At 39.2% G+C, this 23,215-nt stretch overlaps 2 protein-coding genes and 1 pseudogene across 2 annotated transcripts in view; all 3 read left to right on the forward strand.

Annotated features, from left to right (window-relative positions):
- The window catches only part of LOC138160395 (M1-specific T cell receptor beta chain-like), a 205,761-nt gene that overhangs the window by 160,272 nt on the left and 22,274 nt on the right, over positions 1 to 23,215 (forward strand). The window lies entirely within an intron of this gene.
- LOC138160686 (anionic trypsin-like) lies at positions 50 to 5,338 on the forward strand. The gene is made up of 5 exons (XM_069087401.1): positions 50 to 89; positions 1,820 to 1,979; positions 2,784 to 3,037; positions 4,672 to 4,808; positions 5,186 to 5,338. The coding sequence occupies exons 1-5, from the start codon at positions 50 to 52 to the stop codon at positions 5,336 to 5,338; spliced, it is 744 nt and encodes a 247-aa protein (XP_068943502.1).
- LOC138160685 (hexosaminidase D pseudogene) lies at positions 21,852 to 23,176 on the forward strand (annotated as a pseudogene).

Genomic DNA, 23,215 nt, shown 5'->3' on the forward strand with positions numbered 1-23,215 from the left:
TATAAAAAGCTGAGGGCCACCATGGAAAAGTCAACCAAACCCTGCCAACATGAACACTCTTCTGATCCTGGCTTTTGTTGGAGCAGCTGGTGAGCCCTCCCAGTTATCTTACATCCCTTATTGCCTCTGTTCTGTGGAATATTCTGGTCATTTTCTCGATCTATGTTTCCTTCTTCTTTCTTTATTGTTCTTCCCCACCTTGCCCCACACAATATCTGTCTAGTTTCTCTCTGTCCCTGTCAAACTCTTCTAGCTTCCCTTTCACAGTCTCTCAGGACTTCATTCACCATTCTTGGTCCCAAATATGCACAACTCTAGGATCTTCAATTAGGCAAATCTCTCCATGAAGTGGTAGATGTGGAAATGTTTGCAAATGAAACTTCTAGGGTCACAACTAGGAAGGAAGGAAGCAGGAGCAAGTGGGGGAAAAAAGTCAATGGTTTGAAAAGCAATAGGATCCAAGATGAGAGAAAACCAATGAAGGAGGAGGCTAGTCTGAATAGGAAGGGATAGGATCACATTCAAAGTAGTAAAATGTGAAATTCCTAAGGGAAGGAAATATTTCATTTTTATCTTTGGATCCCGCAGATCTGACAAGAGTTGGTGCTTAAGTGATGATTGCTGATTGATTCCAATGCCTGTGAAAATGAGAATATTCTTCCGTTTTTAACCTAGGGAACTATAACGAAGGAGAGTGTAGCGGCAAGCACCCCAGTGTCCCCAGGGTGTCTGCCAATACAGGTTCTTGGATCTGCTTTGATAAAGCAACTCAAAATGAGTTAACAAGCTTACTTTAATCAGTCAGATATGTATCATTCACCTAGTTCAGGGGGAAAAGGTCAGCACCCTGAACTTCAGAATATACAGGCAGAATTATCAAGACAGAAACAGATCAAGGAGACAGCTTTCCAAACTGTCCAACCATTACATCCATACCAAATCAACATCTGGGTTTCAACATCTGGGTTTTTCAAAGCCGGGGGGCTCTGGACAACGGCTTCCCAGAATCCAGATCAAATCACAGAACACTTCTCAAAGTGAGCCCCAAAACAAAGCTACACATCAGGGCTTATATAGCCTTCTCTTGGCTCACAGAATGTAACAACCTTATTGACTCACTGGCCAATCAAGAAGTATCTATTGAAAAACAAGCCTCCCACCCCAGGCTCCAGGTGCACTTTAGCCTAGGGGCAGGGAAGATCTTCAAATTTACATTCCCATTACAAAGAACCTGTGTAAAATAAGGTAGAGCCCAACGCTGGATGCAGCTTGGGGAGAAGCTACAAGAAGCTAACATGACTTGAAGGGACAGAAGAAACATTGGAAGGCAAAAGAATGTCCAAGATGATAGAGGACCCTGTCACATAGATGAGACTTAAAAGAGTCCTTAAAAGAACATGGATATGTGAAGTAGCATTTATACCTTGTCATTTTTATAAGCTTATGTATGATTCTAGTGTTCCTCTCAGATTGCCCAGTGTTTAAGTCTTGAGGAAACCAGGTGAGAATAAGATAGATACAGAGAGAAGACAGGGAAAAAGAGAAGGATAGAGACAGAGAAAGACTGAGACAAAAGGAGAAAAAGAAACAGGGAGAAAAACAGAGACACAGACAGAAACACAAAGATATAAACAGAAGCAGAAAGTCAAAGAGAAAAAAACATAGACAGGGAGACAGAGGTAATTATTATGCTAAGCATGGTCAAAATAGGAATGATCTCCAGACTTGAAAGGGACTGAGAAGATAAATTCTAGAAATCACCCCAAGGGCTTAGACTTCACATGCTACTAAATTTTCTTCTCCAAATTTTCTCCCCAAGTTGCTTTTTCCACTGATGATGATGATAAGATCATCGGGGGTTACACCTGTGAGGCAAATAGCCTCCCCTACCAGGTGTCCCTGAATAATGGCAAACATCTCTGTGGTGGTGCCCTCATCAGTAACCAGTGGGTTGTCTCAGCTGCTCATTGTTACAAATCGTAAGTGCTAAGTCTGATGCTGCTCCCAGGATGGGTTCTATAGCAATATAATTATGGTACCTTTTGGAGACCTCACGGAAGAAAATGGGTGATATTTGGGTTGAAGAGCAGAAATTCAGAGAAGTTAGACTCATCCACAACTCAGTAGTCTGGGATAAAAAGGAACAAGGTTAAGGGTAGAACAGAAAGAGGATAGTTTATAGATTAAGCTTGGTGTTACATGGCTCAAAAATGACTGCTACAAAGTAAGCCAAAGTCTAATGAGTTGGGAAGACAGCGAGGTTTTCTTTTTCTTTTCTTTTCCCTTTTTTTTTAGGTAGAAATATTCAGTTTTATTTTATTTTTGCTCTTTGGAGGGCAATTGAGGTTAAGTGACTTGCCCATGGTCACACGGCTAGTTTTTGTGTTAAGTGTCTGAGGCCAAATTTGAGCTCAGGTCCTCTGACTCCAGGGCCACTGCGCCACCTAGCCACCTCAGCAGCACAGTTTCCAAATGTCTGAGAATGATGTTTCATTCCTCTATGCCACCCTATCATTAAGGCTAGAAGTGGGCAGGTTTTTAAATCATTAACATCCATCCCCTGCATTTACCCAGAGAGCAGGGTTGTAGTCAGTGCTACTGCACACAAGCACACACACACACAAGCACACATAATGCCATAATGTATATAATTTTTTACATTTACATTTTATAATAAAAGTGATCCAATTTGTACAGAGTCCTAGGTAGAATATCTACCCAGTTATTAGAAGAAAAAATCTTTTGCAGCTATATCCAGATTTGAAAATAATTTTCCTCAACAGTCGACTTCAGGTGAGACTGGGAGAACATAACATAAAGGTCCTTGAGGGAAATGAACAGTTCATTGATTCTGAAAAGATCATCCGCCACCCAGGCTATGACATGTGGACCAACAATAATGACATCATGCTGATCAAGCTGAAAACCCCAGCTGTCCTCAACACACGTGTGGCTACCATTTCCCTGCCCAAGTCCTGTGCAACTGCAGGCACTCAATGTCTCATCTCTGGTTGGGGCAACACCTTGAGCTTTGGTTGTAAGTAGCTTTGCCCTTTCCCATACCTTTGCATTAGATCAATCTACCTGACCTTAGACCAGTTTCTCCTTTCTTTCTGTTTTTTATAATATGCCCCTACCTTTGCTATTCATTTTTTATCTCAGGAAGCCCATGACAGAAGTAAATATTTCATGGATGCTGAGAACAACCAATACGGAAAAGCTTCAAAGACCTTTTTTTCAAAAATTTCATTTCTTCTTGATTATCCCACTAACACTAGCCTATGTCCAGGGTACTTTCCAACCCCTTCCTACTGCCCATTGAGTGTCACATTGTTTGAAAGTAGAAACGTTATGAAGTAATTTGGGGAAAGAGTAAAATACATCAAAATGATATCCAGAAGCACTTAATAATTAAGTTACAAAGATGCAGAGACATTTTCTAGCTTTTTAAAATTCATCTGTCTCTGGTATTCTAGGCTCACCTCTGATTTACCTCTTTCCTCTATTTTGGACCTATCCCCTAACACCGCTCAGTTTAGAAAAAACTAGTTTTCAGGGGCTGCTAGGTGGCACAGTGAATACAGCACCAGCCCTGGAGTGAGGAGGACCTGAGTTCAAATATGGCCTCAGACACTTAATGGCTGTGTGATCTTTGGCAAGTCACTTAATACTCTTTGCCTCAGATTCCTCACTTGTAAAATGAGCTGGAGAAAGACATGGCAAACTACTCCAGTATCTTTGCCAAGATACTCAGGACAACAAATTAATAAGTGTCTGAGGCCAGATTTGAACTCAGGAATTTGAGTCTTCTGATTGCAGGTATGGCACACTATTCACTATGGAACCTACCTGCCCTAGTATGCAGGGTACTGTCCTAGAAACCCCTTTTGTAATTTTCCAGAAGCTCGTTTTCTATTTCTAGAGGCACATGTTAAAGCTGTCAAAATTGTGAATGCCTTCAATAAACAATAATAATGATATTCTTTTTACAATTTCATTAAGGCAGGAGCAACCTACCAGAGCTCATAAATAGGCTTCACATTAATATGCAATCATCAGACTTTTCAGGTTGCTATTAGGTACAAGGCACTGTGCTCTGTGCCATGGAACCCAGATGGGCGTGAATAAACTGGGATCGTCCCTGAAGGAGGTTACCTTCCACTGGGCTAAAGGTAGAGCCCGGCCCAGGGATTTCACTGCAGGAAGGAGCTCTGCAGTAAGAGGAGTCCCTCTACCACTGCAGAGCAGCTCCTTCTCTGCATTTTAGCAGTTAGAGAGAATGGGCTGCAAATCTAAGAAAGGAAGTGGCCTGCCCCATATCTCATAGCCCGTATGTGTCAGAAACAAGATTTAAATGGAGATCTTCCTGGTTCCCAGGCCCCTTCTCTATCCATTCTCACCACTGCCTTTCTATGATCTAGTAGAGGGGATGAAACAATCACACAAAGGACCATCATAGAGAGAAGTATGAGATGTGCCATGAGAAACATCTGGAAATTATAGAAGTTCAGAGGAAGGAGAGATACAAACTGTTTCTTCTTTTCTGTACTAAAGTTCCCAAGTCCCTTTCTCCCAACTCTGATTTTAGGAATTATCACTCAGGTAGGCTGTGCTTCCTTCTTTAGTCAGACAGCTGCTCTTACCTTCCTCCCAATCCCATTTTCTTCACAGATGACTACCCAGATGTTCTCCAGTGTCTAAATGCTCCAATTCTGTCTGATGCTGATTGTAAATCCTCCTATCCTGGTGAGATCACAGAAAACATGGTCTGTGCTGGTTTCCTGGAAGGTGGCAAGGATTCCTGCCAGGTGAGGCCCTGTATTTCTGTAAGTGTAAGAAAACGGGACTTTTCATTAAGCCCAAAAGGGATCAGGGTTTAGAGAAAAATCAAGGTCTCAGAAAAGAAAGGAAAGAGGGAGTGTATCCTCACCAGTACCTTCTCAAACACCTCCAGATGACTTGAAGGTGGGTTGAATGGGAACCATCATGAGGATTTGGAAGGACAGGAATGGAAAATGGAAGGGGATGCTACAGAAAGACTAGATAACCATAGAGGCAGGGACTGGGCTGGATGACCTCTGAGATCTCTTCCAAGGCTGAGTCTATGCCCCAATCTTCAGGCTGATATTTAGGCTGCAGTCTCTACCTTTCCCTCTCCTCATTCATTCCTGTTCTCCATCCCCAGCGTGACTCAGGTGGCCCCATGGTATGTAATGGAGAGCTCCAGGGTATTGTCTCCTGGGGCGATGGCTGTGCCCAGAAGAATAAGCCTGGTGTCTACATCAAAATCTGCAAGTACTTAGACTGGATAGAGACAAATATTGCTGCCAACAGCTAAAGGCACCTGACCCCCTGTTTCTTTCCCTTCCTTTGGTATTCTACATTCAGACATGATGCCTATAAAATGATGCTCTATTAATTACTCTGTCTGTGCTTGAATTTCTATTCATTTTTCTTCTAAGAACATGGGAATGCTTTTGAACTGATATGGGAGAATGCAGCCCATCCTAAGGGCAATCTCACCCCTCCAGAGGTCAATTCATTTAACTCCTTACATGTAGACAAGAGAGTGGTTATCTCTGGGACAGGAATATTTCACATTGGATAAAAAAATAAAAAGAAATGTAATAGACACATTTTTCCATGTCATGTTTACAGAGGGCTAGTTCTAAACAGCAATCCTTCTTTACCTCCAGCTACTGATGAGTTAGTGGTATAAGAACCCTGGCAGGTTATCGTACTCAAACTGGGAGAAATCCTTAAAAGAAGCCTATGGAGGTAAGCTGTGGAGGGGTTATAAACCCCACTCTTTCTTCTTGAATCTATTATTCATAGTGCTAACATTGAACCTCTCTTCTTCACCCTCTACCTCTCCCTTTTTGATCATCTATAATTTATTCTTTCAGTAATCACTTTGCTGAATAGTACTAGACCCCGGGCTGGGAGATAGAAATGTTAGGTTAGACTTGGTCCTTGTCCTGTAGAGCTTACAGTATAGTAAGGAGATAAGAAACAAATGCAGGAAAATAAAATAGTATATACTACACGAGAGAGTTGCAGAATATACTAATCTGTTGTCTGAAGCTGTGTGGCATTGGACTGATATTTCCCAGCCCTTTAGTTTTCTCATTTGTAAAGTGGGGATCATAATATGCCCATCTCACATGGTTGTTAAAAAGACAATGTTTAAAGTGTTTCATAAACCTTAAATGCTAAATAAGTGTTAGCTAATATTATATTGCTACCACTACTAAGGATCAGGGAAGGCTTCCTGCAGGAGGTGATGGCTAAATCAGGATTTAATGAGTAGAAGGAATTCAAGAGGGAATAGGGAGAGAAACAATAGATATTTCAGGGATCTTGTGGTCTCTCCAACCCCTCTCCAGTTGCTGTGGCTCCCAGGCTGTCTCCAAAATGACAATTCCCACCTCTGAGAATAGGCATAGTGACTCGGGTATTCTTAGCCTGGTGGTAATGAGTTGGCAGAACCAGGGATAAGGAATAATGGGGAAATAAGTTCTGGAGTTTCTAGGAAGGCAATATAGAAATAGAGGGGAAAAGAATGCAAGGGATTCAAAGGAAGAGACACTTCCTTTCATGGAAAGATAAGAAAGAAACCAGAAAGACTGCACACTATATGAGCGCGATAAAAAATAGTTGGATGTGTTCAAGAGAGATCCAGGTTAAAATCCTGCCTCTGATATTTATAAATTGTGTGACTCTGTGTATGCCATTTGAACTTTCTAACCTTCAGTTTCCTAACCAGTAAAATAATAATGGCAATATGATTTTGAGCAAGCATTGTACAAACTTCACAATACTACTTAAATATGTGTTATTATTGAGAATTTCTGGAATACGACAAGAAGAGATTTTTGGGCAGCCAAGGAAGGACAAATTCAGCTTGAACTGAGAGAGAATGCAGGCATTCCCAGAGAGCCAGACCAAAGAAATCCTGGACCAAAGAATGAACTGGAGTTTGGGCAGGAGGTTGGCAGAATATATTCAGCCTGAATGACATCAGTAAGACATGTTTCCAAAGCCAGACAAAACAAATATCTTTGCTTCTATGTTCATCTTATTTGCCAGCTTGCGCCATAGCTCGTCCTTCTCCATAAATATTCGTCAAGTTGAAAACTGATGAGATTGCATTCTTTGGGGTGGAGGGAGCAGGAGAGAGGGCATATAGAAATACCTGCATTCTTGGAATCAGTGGCCTAAGAAGGACTCCCAAGTCTGTCAATAATGACAGTAGAGATAGATTGCTCATGAGTAGCTTCATCTCTGTGTCTCTAGAATTCTCCTCTTTGCTCACACTCTCATTTCCCATTCCTCCCTATATGACTCTCTTCCAAAGCATTCACACTTTTGATGATATAGCAAGCACAGTCAGAATCAACCCCAACCTTCACATCTCATAACTGCACAGTATGCTTACTATGAAGAATACTATATACAAAAAGAAGTAATTCGGAGTAACATAGTTTTTTAACCTAGAATGACTTCTAGAAGGAGGTCATGGTTCTGTATCTAAGACCCTTCAGATATGTACTATGATTGCTATTTTCTTTAAGCCTAAGGGAATATAGCATGTTACTGTATTAGGAAGTAAAAGAGTTTAGTTATCTGAGTGCAACATCTGAATTACTCAACAAATGACATTCTACTTGAACCACTAACTTCATTAACTGTGTAGTGCATGTAGTAAGGAGCTTCCCCACTGTCCACAGGGTGAACAGAAAATCTAGTTTGTCGATCCCCTGGGGCCACAATGGCAGAAAAACATCTTTACCTTACTTCTCCCTGGCAAGGTTGTGATTTATTCCAGGAGATGGCATGAAACCTGGTTCAAAATATTAAAATACAAAATCTGCTCTTTATACTTGGCTATGAGCCCTGCCATGAATTATCATATCATTTCCCAGCACATTCATGTCGAGGGCCAGTCTCTGATCTGGTCCCTAAATGGGAAGAGTCTGGTCCAGGATTTCTCCCAAGCCAGCTCCCCATGAAGGCTATATTCTGTGTTAAGATTGGTTCACCATTTCTTGCTGACTTGCAGGAGTTTAGGACATGATAACCCAGCAGTGACCCAGACATAGATGCATACAAGGGAACAAGGATATTAAAACATGGATTTAAGTAAGTGGACAAGGATGCTAAAACATACAGATATGCATAAATCAATAAGGACATTAAAAATTTTCTCATGAAAACCTAACAGATAATTGCTTTACATTTATTATGGAAACCCTGCTCTCTGATCAATAAATGGGAACTGCTATGACATTTCCTGCCTGGCTTGTGTCCAATCATTCCACACTCTTTGGTTTGGCCTGTGCCCATTTTGATGCAGGCATCTGATGATAAGATCAGACAAGGACTTAAGAAAAGTACCCAGTAAAGGAATGGTCTCCTGAAACTCTGGAGAACATAACTAAAGGTAGGAGGCGAAAGTCAAATTTTTTCTTAAGTTGAAAACTGTCTCTCCTAATGTGACGCTAAAGATAGGTCAGAATTTCTTATACTATTTGGCATTTAGGCAAATTGGGACATTTACTAAGATCTGATAACAAATGTGAGGATTTTGGGGTTCTCTCGTATAGGAGAGTGGTGGGAGAGGCACCACTCCCACCTCACTTTCTCTGGAGGCTTCAAAGCTATCACTTTCAAAGAAGTTTTTAAGGAGTGGACACATAAATAAAGTTTACTGCAGGAAAAGTTAAATCAGATGAAAACATTTTACAAAAATTCGTTAAAGTCTCTCATCCCAGATCAGATTACAATAGAGAATGCTGAAGAATAATAGAGAATTTAAGTTACCCTCCCAAACTGACCAAAGGGAGAAAGCATAATAAATTTATCAAGGACCCACTTGCAACAGCCCTGGGGCACTGAAGCCCAATTCTTTAAACAAACAGATGAACCTCCCCATTCAAAACCTCTAAATACACAATCAGACTCTGCAGCTATGAGGCAAGGAGAAAAATCTCTGCACTCAATAAGCTCAATTTTCTGTCAATAATTTTTGCAAGTGATGATTTGGAAATACAATTAATGTCATGATGTTGTTGTAGTCTTTTTAAATTATAGAAAAAAATCCCTCATTTAAAAATTGAGGGATTCTTGTAAGCCAGAAATAGTGTTAGATAAACAAACTTTTAATCTGAATTTTGTTGAAACTAAAAGATAGAGGAAAGAATTTGTGTAAAAACAGTTGTCACTTATGTCTTATAATATTTATATTGTCTCATAGGAAACCAGGTGTTTACACCATTTACTGTAGTTAAAAATGAGGTTAGAGCTAAAACAATTTGGCTATCATTTATGGAAATTATTACCTAAGTTACTTTACTGTTTTAATGCTAAAACCTAAAGTTGTTAATTGATTTTTGTATGCGAAAAGGAGGAGACTGGGTGAAAACCTTATTTGGATTAAATCTGCCCATTTAGACCATTCCTCCTGCATGTATGAGATTTTATGAAGCAGGGTCATCACCCCCAGCCCCTCCCTGAAGTCCATCTCAGTTATTCTTATTTTGTAAAACTGCCAAGGAAACTATCTCTAGAGGCAAGGTAATTCAGCCTGAGAAAGGAACTTGTTTTAGTTATGTAGTTTCTAAATAATGAATCTAACTTGCTAAAAAAAAGTTGCAAAATATTAAAAAGATTTCCAACAATTGGCTTTTACACCAGGACATGTTAAAATTTGAGAAAAAAATGTTAAAGGAAATTCTTTATGTAAGAGAAACCTAATAAATCTTTATTGTTTATTACAGCTCTATGGGAATGAAATTAACATATAGTTGGATATGATTTGTGATTGGTGAAAAATTGCTACTTAAAATTAAAAAAAACATTTAAGACTATATTTAATTCACATATTCTTATTTTTTCTTCTATAGCAAAATTTTGATGATCAGAATAATTAGTCACTAAAAGACATGAACTCTTTTGTGGTAGGTTTATGGGAAATCTAATATTATTTTTATCAAGAATTAGAATATATATAAAAACTTATACAAACTACTTAGGCTCGCTTTATATTAATCCCATTGTTTAGAGGAATTCTTATACTAATAGCTTTTATAAGTACTTTGATCAGTTTCTTAATTGTTGACAATATAAACATTCAATTACTATACCTTTTTTGACTAAAAAACTTTGTGATGTCTGCAATATATTTGAAGAATTCTGCAGTAATTTATTAATAAATGCCTTAAGAATTTATGTTAATGATATTTTACACCAATTTGTTTTAAATGAATCTCAATCTTAAAAGTTTTGTTTTTGCTTTTAGGTAAAAAAAACAGCTATCATTTTAAAACTTTTCAATTAATTTTCTTCATAAAAATTTAGTGATCATTTATGAATTTTAAAACTCTTTTGAATAAAGGGGATATACTTTTAAAATTTCTTTTCAATCCCTAGTATGATTTTTAGGAGGCTACTAAAACTTTCATTTCCAAGACAATTTATAGCTAAGTTAAAGTAAGTAGAACAGATTTTGCTATTTTGATTTCAATGTATAGTAATTCCATGGCCTAAGCAAGATTTAAGTAGTGTCTGAACTTATTATAGGTAAAAGATTCAATTTCTGAAATACCTCTTTCTTCCAAAATGAATATAATTGGAGGAAAAAAACTTTGTGAAATAAGAATATAGGTCCACTATTCTGTTGTAAGTTTCAAGTCAGGAACTTCTTTTGCGTAACAGCTTTCACTTGGTATGGCTTCAGTTCTGGATATGTAAGCTACTACATTGATTCTAATAATTATAAAGTTATTAATATTCATTTTAATTCTGCCCACTAGACATAGTTTTCTGCTATGATATTACTGTAAAGTGATTTTTTCCTCTTCCCCTTAATATTGTGTCAGACAACAAATATTCAGTGTACGTGTGCCCACATATTGATACTGTTAAACTTAAACATACTCAGTGTACAGACCCTTTTCACCTTTTTTCTATAAGGCTACAAACTCTCATAAGATAGAGATTACAACCAATTTAACCCATATTACAGCTCATTCTTCACTTCCTGGACCTCTTTATCAAAATAATGTGACTAATCAAAAAGTTCAAGTTTTTCCAACTCTTTTTTTTTTTTCCAAAATATTCATAGAGCTATGTTATCTCACTCTTATTTTCATTAAAATGTACATACTCTATGTAAACAATTCCATGTTACTAGGGAACAACCTAGACAGATTATTAAAAACTGCCCTCAATGTGTCATATATTACTCCTCCAGCTTCCCTTTACATAGGGGAAGCAGTAAAAATGTAATTAACCATTATGTTACACTCTTGCTTCAATGAGCATTCCAAAACAATTGAAAACTGATAATGACCCCGCCTACACTAGCAAATTATTGCACTCTTTCTGTGATCACTTTCAAATGATATTAATTACAGGCATAACACTTATAATCTTTTTTTTTAAGCAATTGGGGTTAAGTAACTTGCTCAAGGTTACACGGCCAGTTTTGTGTGTGTGTGTGTGTGTGTGTGTGTGTGTGTAAAGTATCTGAGGCCGGAACCAATCCCGGTCCTTCCAACTCCAGGTCTGGCACTCTTACTCACTGTGCCACCTAGCCGCCCCGTAACACTTATAATCTTGACAAATGGAATAAAGATATTAAGACCTATTTACAAACATAAGAAAAAGCACTTGGTCCAATTTATAATAAAGGCAATTAGCTGTTGCTTTATACACCCCCAAAAATATTTTATACATCTCTAAAAATGAGTATACACCAACAGTAACACAATATGAAAAGGTGCATACTTCCCAAATGAAGGTCATCCAAACACAGATATGGGAAGGGCCTGCCCCTTAACTAATGGGGGTGGGGAGAGGCTATGTTTCTCTTTTCCAGAAGCCATGGAACAACAAATATGAGTGATGTGAGTGCCAAAAGAAATGTCAGGGTGTATACTCCAGCTCACCCAGAAGAAGTAAAGAGCTCCAGCAGCAGAAGAAGAAATCACGGAGACAGAACATGGGAATAAAGAAGAAAAGGTCCCCTAATGCAACCACTACACAAAAAAACAACACCCATATGGAGGCAGATTGAACATTTATTATATCAAGTCAAAGAATTGAAACCTGTTACCCCAGGATTTGTGTTTTTTGCTATGATCACTCTGACTTCAATACAAACTGAACTGATTACATTGAGATTTGAGCTCCGAGACACACACCCCTGTCACATCAATTGTTTTATATATAACCTATAACTATGTGTATTTGACTACCTCAAGCCTTCTTCTACTAATGTGAATCATTTACAGATGATATAAGTCAATACTATATTTTATTGGAATGTAACCTGCTTGTAGAACCACCCTCTTTTGGTTTCAGACTTTGGGGGAACCTGAACCTTTACTAATATCTGATTCTCTGGCTACAAGAAGGACTTTTAATCATGGGAATAATTAAGGTAGCTTCCTTCTCAATATCAGAAACCTTGCATTCTATTTATTTACTAAGTGAAATAAATACCAACTGCTCACTTTGTGACTGAATTGGCAAAGAATGTTAGCTTGGCTTTAAAAAACATATAATTATGGATACATCTACCTATGTATGACTCTTGTATGGAATATTATGCATTAATTGTACTCTTACTCAATGTATAACTGGTAGAGATTTGTTGTAGTAATTGTTGAACAATCTTCATTTGTTTTTTTCCAACTAATTTTAACTCCATTACATAAAAATTTCTGATTTCTTAAAAAGGGGGGAGAAAAGGCTTGTCAGACTTCTTGTTACTAGATTCACTGCACTACTATTGTCCTGCTATTATTGATAATTTCAACCACTGTGTCCACAATTTCTTTATTTAGAAAAATCCAAAAAACTGCACAATATGGTAATGTATTACAAACAACATTTCTGCAGCCATTACAACTGTGATAGTAATGGCAATTAAAGATTCCCCTGTATTGGCTTGGTTTTCAAATTGATTGTGTTAAAACCCAGAGTTTGTTAATCCCACCTGTGGGATGGGCTTGTTGATGTGAAAAGAAAGTCCTGAACTGGGAGGAGCTGGTGATGTAGATTTGGAGAGACACTAGAGAGAGGTGGAAGACCTTTTTGGAAGCAGCACCTCGTGGAGAGAGAGAGACTAAGAGAATTGCTGGTGGCCGCTTTGAATTACCCTGGACTTTTGAGACCTGCTCCCTGAGCTGCCAAGGACTGAGAAGACATGGCTGTTTTGCTGGTACTTTGTCTGTCTGTTTTGATGTTGTTTTGCCATATTTGTCCACTGGTGAAAGACAGTCCTTTTGTTGAAGAAGTCCTGGAACCTGGCTGTTCGCTAAGAAGCCCTGAGACTGTCCTGCAGACAGAGAATGAATACTGTCCACTGGTGAGGGACAGTGCTATTGTTGCAGGGGTCTGGAGACTGTCCTGCAGACAGAATGAATACTGTCCACTGGTGAAGGACAGTGCTGTTGTTGCAGGGGTCTGGAGACTGTCCTGCAGACAGAATGAATACTGTCCACTGGTGAAGGACAGTGCTGTTGTTGCAGGGGTCTGGGAGCCTTTCTGTTGGTTCAGAAGCCCTGAAGAAGGATTTTCTTGTTGTATGTTTACAGAAATCCTGGGAGAGGGCTTTGCTAATCTGTTCAGGGGTTCTAGGACTGTTCTACAGACAGAGGATAAATTCATGAAGGGACTGGCAATGTATCTTGTGGCTTTGCTAAGCCTTGTCTCCCCAGGAACTAAGATTGCTGAGAACTTGCCTCGTGTCAAGATGAAGAAAAGACCTCCATTTGGGTATTAAGTGCTGTGTTTAAACTTGATGTAACTCTGGGGTAGATTCAATTGTGATCCAGGGGTGGGGAACTTTTGACCTTATGTTTGGAAACTAATCTCCATTTGAGAAGAGGGGCTTTGTGGTGGACTTAATTAAGGTATAGCCTAGGGGTGGAGAAGTATTTAGAACAGAGACTTTGTAATTGATTGAATGATTGGAAGGTCCTGGGGTGGGGTAGTACTTGGAGATTATTTAATCACTCTTAGTAAATGCTGTATTTTGAATGATGTCATGTTTTGATCTTCTCTGTTCTTGGTTTGTCACTGAATAAAATAGAGAGCACCTATGCTGGTATTTTGAACCTGGGAAGTTGCCTTCTTTTGGCATTACATTACAACAACACAACAGAATATAGATAAGGATTTTTTTTGTATAAAATCAATGTATTAGAACAATGAGTATGGTATTTAGGTGATGAGTTAAAGGTCTAAAAAACTCAATTGTTATTTAGATGTGGTTGTAAATATACACATATTTGTGTAACTCTTCTACTATATATTAGCTCCGATTCTAATGATTTTGGGGACAAAATACATGTCCAACTTCTTGGTGTTTGATATGATTAAAATATTACAAAAATATCAGAAAACATCCAAAATTGTCATCACTCTGTAATTGATCCAGGAACATTGCTAACATAATATTGTTAACATTGTTAAAGTTATTTCCTTTTAATTTGATGTCTATGATTTTGCATGTTTTACCTGTATTGATTATTGTATTGTTTCTTTGTGTTACTTATTTCTTTGTATATTCCTTCCTCCAGTGACAAGACTGACATCACAGCCTTTGTAACCATTATCAACTCAAATGTATAAACATAATTTTTATAGGCCAGGATTATATTGGGTTGTACTTATAGAAACTGTAATCTCACATAATGTATTATTAGAAGTAAACAGTATGTAATGATAGTAGAATACAAAATTGCAGTGTGACTGTCCCTATACTTATGTTTGTGTAACCCCATATTTTTGGAATAATGAAACTTCTAATGTGACTTGGAGTCAAATTAGGAATAGGTTTAATGGTGCTTTGCATAGTCATAATCTCACCTGAGATATAAATCAATTGTCCTATATAACTGAACAAACTACACAAAGTCATATTTCAGGAATTGATCCTGAAGATATAGCCAATCAGATATTTCATTAGATAAATTGAATTAATCCATTTAATAATCTTAACTCTCTATTGTTTCATTTTGTTCTAGTTGCACGCTTGCTGATGATATTGTGCCTTGTTGCACCCCTGGGATTCACATGCTCAGCTGGTCTTTCCTGGCTTTGGGAACCACGGTTCACACCCTCAAGTTACTTGTACAGAAAGGGGGAGATGTTGAGGGCTAGCCTCTGACTCAGTCCATAAATAGGAAGAGTCTGGTCCAGGATTTCTCCCAAGCCAGTGAAGGCTCTATTATGTCATAAGATTGGCTCACCATCTCTTCCTTACTTTCAGGAGTTTAAGACATGATAACCCAGCAGTGACCCAGACATAGATGCATGCAAGGGAACAAGGATACGAAAACATGGATTTACGTAAGTGAACAAGGACATTAAAACATACAGATATACATAAATGAACAAGGACACTAAAATTTTCTCATAGGAACCTAAAAGATAACTGCTTTACATTCATTATAAAAAACCCTGCACTCTGATCAATAAATGGGAACTACTTTGACAGATCCTGCCTGGCATGTGTCCAATCATTCCGCACTCTTTGGCTCAGCCCGTGACCATTTTGATGTAGGCATCACATTCATAGACTCAGAGATTTACCATAGTTTCTTCATAGAATAAAGTAAAAAGGAAACTAGAGAAAACACTCTTGTATGACCAAAGTTGGCTTTAAACCATCACCTTTTCCTTGTCCTTTATCCATTTCCCACCTAGATTTTTGGATGAGGATGGCAAACCATCCATGCCTCACATGACCACTATTTCTATAAAAGAATGGATGGAAAAGATGCGAACTTCATGTGTGTGGTGCTGAGTATCTGAGCCCGGGATTCGATCCAGGTCATCCCAACACTGGAGCCAGTGCTCTTACTTGCTGAGCCACCTGGCCACCCCTAAGCAATTGGGGTTAAGTAACTTGCTCAAGATTACACAGCCAGGTATTTCTGGGTGGGTGCTAAGTGTCTGAGCCCAGGATTCGATCTCCAGGTCATCCCGACACTGGAGCCAGTGCTCTTACTCGCTGTGCTACCTGGCCACCCCAGTGTTGTGTATATTTTGAAAGAAAACTATGCTAGATAAATGGGATTGCCACTTCCCAAACCCATTCTTTTAACAATGCCTTCTAGGATTTTCTAGGAATGGAATTTCTCATTGTTTTAAAGTTTGATAAATCTGCCTTCTTCCCCCTTTTGAAAATAATAACTTTTACCTATCTCCCCTACCTTTTTATTTGCTGCAATTTTCAAAATGTCACTGAGAATAATCTAGCAACTATACATTCTTTCAATATCATCATATATAATTCATACAGTTATAGAGTGTATATATATATATATATGTAGTTAGGTATTGCATTTCTATCTTCCCACTTGTGATGAATTTCAATTCCCTGACAACCATTTCTCCTTCCTTTCCCAAACTGAATTACTTTTATGAAAACATAGGAAAACTTATTCAAGATTGTTATTACCTATCACCCACCCCCATATACACAAAGCTTGAAGTCACAAGCTGAGATTCCAAAATAGGCCTGGTAATACATTCTAAACACGATTCCACTTTGGTTCTTATTTCCTCAAGATCTTACACTTGTCCTAGGAGAACATCCCTTCTGTTTAGGAGTAGAAACATGAACAAAGTAAAACAGAGTCATAGAGTCTCCAGGAGCCTTGAGTAAAGAAATCTATTACTAAGCCAAACCCCCACTTCTTTCTTGGTTTATTCAGATATGGTCAGATGATATCCGCCAAACCAAGTCAATACCAAGATGTTAGCCTTCTACAGAGGCTTGTGGAGAGACTCAACACATTGATGCTCTCTCCTCCTTTTCCTCTTTCTCCTCCTCATCCTTCTCCTCCGCCTTCCTCCAAATATCCCTACCACCACAAGTTTATCCTAAAAGGTCAGAGATCACCAGAAAAAAACTTTTATTCCCTTGTAGAGAAATTCCCATTTTCTTCATCTCAGTTCATTTCCACAGGCATCAATTATTGGGAATGCCCATGGAAATTCCATTATAATTTAAAAGATATTTGCTTAAGGAAAGGCTAAAACTAGGAGAAGTGATAGAAGATTGTAGGAAAGAGAAAGGTGACAGGTGTGTGCAGAGGGGAGGGAGAAGAAAGAGATGACCTTCTGCTTTACAAACACTTTTACTCCCCCACAAGAATATAAAAAGCTGAGAGCCTTTGGGGAAAAGTCAACCAAACCCAGCCAACATGAACCCTTTTCTGATCCTGGCTTTTGTTGGAGCAGATGGTGGGTGAGCCCTCCAAATTACCTTATAGCTCTTACTGCCTCTGGCCTATACAACATTCTGATGAGTCTCTCAATCTATCATTCTGTCTTTCAGTCATTGTTCTTCTCTACTCCACCCCACCCCCATATCTGTCTAGTTTCTCTGCCAACCTGGTAACCTCTTCTAGTTTCCCTTTCCAAGTCTTCCTTCACTTTGTTCACCTCTTTCTGTCCTCAATATGCACAACTATTGGATCTTATGGTAATCAAACCTCTGCATGCACTAATGGAGCTAGAAGTATGTGCAAATGAAACTTCTTGGGGAACAAATTAGGAAGGAAGGAAACAGGAGCAAGTGGAAAAAATCAATGGGTCAAAAAGCAAGTGTCCAAGATCAGAGAGAACCAGTGGATTAGGAGGCTAGTCTGAATAGGAAGGGACAGGAGAAGGGGAGAGACAGGATCACATTCAAAGTAAAAAACGTTAGCTTCTTAAGGGAAGGAAATATTTCATGTTTATCTCTGGATTCTCCAGATCAAATGAGACTTTGTACTTAATCAATGATTATTGATTAATTCTATTGCCTCTAAAAAGAAAAATATTCTTCCAGGTTTTTAACCTAGGGAGATAGCCTGTGTAAAATAAGGTAGAGCAAAATGCAGGATGCAGCTTGGGGAGAAGCTACAAGAGCCTAATATGGCACAAAGGACAGAAGGAACAATGGAGGGCAGAAGAATGACCAAGAGGGCAGAGGACCCTGTCTTATAGAAGGGGCTTAAAAGAGTTCTAAAAATAACTCTTATACGTGAATATCATTTAAGTGAAGTATCATTTATGCCTTGTCATTTTTATACTTTTATGTGTGATTCTGGGACTCCTGTCTGATTACCCATTGTTTAATTCTTGAAGAAATCAGGTTAAAGAAAGTTAGGGAGAGAAATAAAAAACAGGGAGACAGAGAAATACACAGAGAAACGGATAAATACTGAGACACATGGTGAGAAAGAAATAGGGAGAGAAAGAGAGACAGGGAGAAGAACATAGACAGGGAGTCAGAGCTTTTGATTATGTTGACCATGGTCACAATAACAATGATTTTCAGACTTTGAAAGAAATTTGTAGAAGATGAATTCTAGAAATCACCCCTAGGGCTTAGACTTCACATGCTGCTAAATTCTCTTCTCCAAATTTCCCCCCACCCCCAGTTGCTGCTGATGATAAGATCCTAGGGGATTATACCTCACCTGCAAGGCAAACAGCCTCTCCTACTAGGTGTCCCTGAATTATATCAACAAACATATCTGTGTTGATGTCCTCATCAATGATCAGTGGGTGGTGTCAGCTGTTCATTGCTAGAAATCGTAAGTGATATGGCTATTGTTGGCCCAAGGATCAGGTCCGCAGTCAGCTAGCTATAGTGCCTTTTGGAAACTTCATGGAGGAAAATGGGTGCAATTTGTGTTGAAGAGCAGAAATTCAGATAAGTTAGACACATTGTCTACATTTCACTCTGGGCAAACAAGACAATTCGTAGATTAAGTGTGATGTTACATGGCTCAAAATTAGATTTACAGAGTAAACAAAAGCACAAAGAGTTGGGAAGAAGGTGCAACTTTTAAATGTTGAGGAATAATGTTTCATTTCTCTATGTCACCCTATTATTAAGGCAAAAAGTGTGTAGATTTTTTTTTTGCAACATCCACACCTATCCCTTCCATTAACCCATAGAGCAGAATTTTGGTCAGTGCTACTGGACACATGCACATGTGTGTGCACACACACACAAACAGAATTCCATAACACACATTGTTTATGTTGCATTTAATGTGATTCAAGTTGTGCAGAATTCTAGGTAGAATGTCTACCCAGTTCTTAGAAGAGAGAACCTTTTGCGACCACATACACCATAAAAAATATTTGTCCTCCTCAGCTGACTTCAGGTGAGACTGGGAGAATACAACATAAAGGTCTTTAAGGGAAATGAACAGTTCATCGAACCAGAAAAAGTCATCCTTCATCCAAGCTATGATAAATCCAGTCTCAGACACTTCTTTTTGAGACCCTGGGCAAGTCACTAAACCCTTTTTGCCACAGTAGTCTCATGTGTAAAATGAGGTGGAGAAGGAAATGTATCTTTGCCAAGAAATCTTCACATAGCACACGAAGAGTCAGAAATGATTAAAACGACCAAGCAAAAGTTCTCTCCTTAGACATGGTTCAATGCTTTCTGATATGATATCTAGCCTGAACACAGTTTAAGTGGCTTGAAAGGGTTGCACCATTTTGAAGATAAAAAGGTAACTGTGATGGCATAGTGGAAAGCAGAATGAAGAAAATTTGATTTTGAGGCCCAGCTATTAAATTTACCAGCTCTGAGGCCTTGGATGAGGCACTGATCCTCTCTTGACCTCAGTTTTGTCCTCCAGTGTAAAAGAGACTCTGAATTTAGGGTCAGAGAACCCTGGCTCAAATACTAGCCCAGTGAGTCCCTTCTTCTTTGACCTTGAACAAGACACCCTACCTTTCTGAGCCTTGGTTTATTGATTTATAAAAATTAAGAGTGTGGACTAGATAGCCTCAAATGTCCCATCTAAAACTAAATGACTATAGATTATATGAGCAGCTGGTGTTCCTTCTAGTGTCTCAAATTAATAGGTTTCCTTTTCTACCTTTTTAATTGAGAGGTACTGTTTCATATTTCACAAGTTCATTTAGTTCTTTTTTCAATGCTAAACCCTGAATAATGGATAGATACTAAATATAATTAAAATTCATACTTTTTCTACCAACTTCACACAATTGCCCATGCTCCCTGCTATCTGGTTGTAATGCCATGCACAAGCAGCTTTCCATAGGAATGCTACTGTGAACAGCTTTTAAGGTTCTGATTACACAGTATAGTGAACACTCTATTAATTCCATAACAAATCAAAGCAAAACATTCACAGAAAATTAAGGTACAGCATTCACAATATTACAACTTATCACAGAAAATCACAATGTAGAATTCACAACACCTTATCATTAAAATGGCCACATAGTTTTCACCAAAGTGGTCACAATAATTAGAACAAAGAACATTCATTTCAAAGTACAATAGTCAAAGTCATCCTCTCATGCGGCACACTTGATTAACTCAATCAGTCTCTTATTCAGCAATCAATTATTAAGTATAATTCATAAATCCTCCACCCCTAGGTCACTAGTAAACTATAATTCCACAATTATTCAGTACCCAAAGAGAGGTCTTTTCATCTTGACAGGGCCGGTTCTCAGATTCCCTCGATCCCCTTCCATGGTCCCAGATTCTACCTGGATTTGCCAGACTATCACCTGGGTTCAGTGGCAGACAGCTGCCAGTTCCTTGTCCAGCTCTCTGGGTAGGTCCTGATGCACACTGAAGTTCTCAGGGTCTGGTCCATGTCAGAACCTTCATAATATCTGCTCCAGGGAATTCAAGGCTCAACCATGCCACAAAATCTCAGCATCCCAGTCATGCTTCCTCAGTCACCTAGGCTCCTGGCTCCAGGCTCACTTAGGTAGACTGTGCATCCTTCTTTAGAATGACAACTGCTCTGAACCTCCTCCCAATCCCATTTTCTTCACAGTTGACTATCCAGACCTTCTGCAGTGTTTAGATGCTCCCATTCTGTCTGATGCCGATTGTAAATCCTCCTATCCTGGTCAGATCACAGAAAACATGATCTGTGTTGGCTTCCTATAGGGTGGCAAGGATTCCTGCCAGGTAAGGCCCTGCCTTTCTATAAGCAGAAGAAAACAACACTTTCATTTTAGCCCAACAGGGATCAGGGTATAGAGAATCATCAAGATCTCAGAAAAGATAAAAAGAGGGAGTACGTCATCACTAGTACCTTCTTGAGCACCACATGACGAGTTGAAATTGGTCTAAATGGGAATATTCATGAAGATCCGGAGGGACAGAAATGGTAAATGGAAGGTGATGTCACATACAGATGAAATGACCATAGAGGCAGGGATTGGGCTGGATGACCACTGAGATCTCTTCTAAGTCTGAATTTATGACTCCAAGTTTATGATTTCACCCTAAGGTGTGGGCTGCAGTCTCTTCCCTTCCCTCTCCTAGCTCATCCGTGTTCTCTATCCCTAGTGTGACTCAGGTGGCCCCATGGTGTGTAATAGAAAGCTCCAAGGTATTGTCTCCTGGGGCTATGGTTGTGCCCTGAAGAATAGTCCTGGTGTCTACACTAAAGTCTGCAAGTATTTGTACTAGATCGAGACAACTATTGCTGCCAACAGCTAAAGGCACCTGAACCTCTGTTTCTGTCCCTTCCTTTGGTATTCTATGTTGAGAGATGATGGCAATAAAATGATGCTCTATTAATTGCTCTGTCTGTGTTTGAGTTTCTATTCATTTTTCTCCTAAGAAAATGGGAATGAAGTTCTGTAGCTGTGAAGCTGGGGTGTGCAACCTTCCCAGGGCTGGAGAACTCAGGTCCCTGGAATATGAACGGAATCACCAAGGTTGATTACAAAAGCCAGGCTGAATACCTCAAGTCAAGAAGGAACCACACTAGAGATCTTGACAACTAAAAAAAAGAAAAAGAAAAGCATTAATAAATGCAGAAATGTCAAACTCTTCAGCCTTCAGAATGCAGCTAGTACTCTTGGACCTCAAAGGAGCTCCACAAAAGGTCTTGTACCTGGCAAAAGTTTTCCCTCTCTTCCATGCCCTTGGTGCCAATGGCATCCTCATTGAATGTGAAGACAGATTTTCCTGTGAAGGCCCTCTACAGATTCTGAGAGCCTAACTACAGCCTCTCTTACATCAAAGAAACTCTTCATCTGGACAAACTACATAAGTTGGAGGTTATTCCTCTGGTACAGACATTTGGACACATGGCATTTGTTCTGAAGCATGAGCAATTTTCTCATCTCTTGGCAGTGGAGCTGTTCCCAAGTGCCTTGAACTCCCACAAGGAGGAATCCCTGGCATCAGTGGGTACAATGATCAATCACACAATGGAGTTCCACAGAGGCATTCGATGGTTCCACATAGGACATGATGAGGTCTGTTACCTTGGTGAAGGGGAGATGTCTAAACAGTAACTTTAGCAGGAACATAACGATACAGTAAAACTGTGTCTAACCCAGATGAATTTAGTTACCAATCATGTGCTCATCCATCACCCCAATGTGAAGCCCATTGTATGGGATGACACATTTAGGGGCATTAGTGAAGAATGTCTCAGAGAATCTGGAAGAGCACAGTTGCTGGAGGCAAAGATCTAGGACTGCATTAAAGATACAGATGTACATGGAAAGGTTCTCCTCATAGATAAGTACAGGAAATGTGGTTTTCCTAAACTGTGGGTAGTCAGTGATTTTAAAGGTGCCATAGGGGTGAATCAGTCTTTGATCATTATTGGTCATCACCTCAAAATAACATCCAGTGGTGAAAAGCGGCAGACAGTGGACCTGCTGAGATGCTGCAAGAAATTGTTCTAACTGGTTGGCAAAAGTATGACCACTTCTCTGTTTTCTGTGAGCTTCTCCCTGTGGGAATCTCATCGCTAGCAGTATGTCCATAGGCAATCAAACATGGAGGTTTGTATTAGCAAGCACTGTAGCACATCCAGCATGACCTGCTGTATCAGCAATGCCATATTCACAATGCCTATAGAGATTACAAATATGCTGATATAATTATCCATCACAAAATACATCAGGTTTGCCATTTGGGGAAATAAACTAGAAAATTTATTAAGATACCAAAAGACTGAGTCCCAAAACCAGAAAGTGAAAGCCATTAGAGTAGTTATGACATTGGCACAGGTAGATAAAGTAGAAAGCACCCACATTCTCAAGCCTTTAAAACAGAACAGGCTACCTCAGGCAAAGGTCCTCCTCTCCCCACTCACAGCAACCACCCAGCGTCCTGGAAGAGCGCTCCCAGCAGCTCCGGCCCCTGGCAGTCCTCAGCAGGAGTCCT

Source organism: Petaurus breviceps, unplaced genomic scaffold, assembly GCF_028583685.1.
Source record: "Petaurus breviceps papuanus isolate PSGF00001 unplaced genomic scaffold, PetGlider_PUasm1.0 181, whole genome shotgun sequence".
NCBI lineage: Eukaryota > Metazoa > Chordata > Mammalia > Diprotodontia > Petauridae > Petaurus > Petaurus breviceps.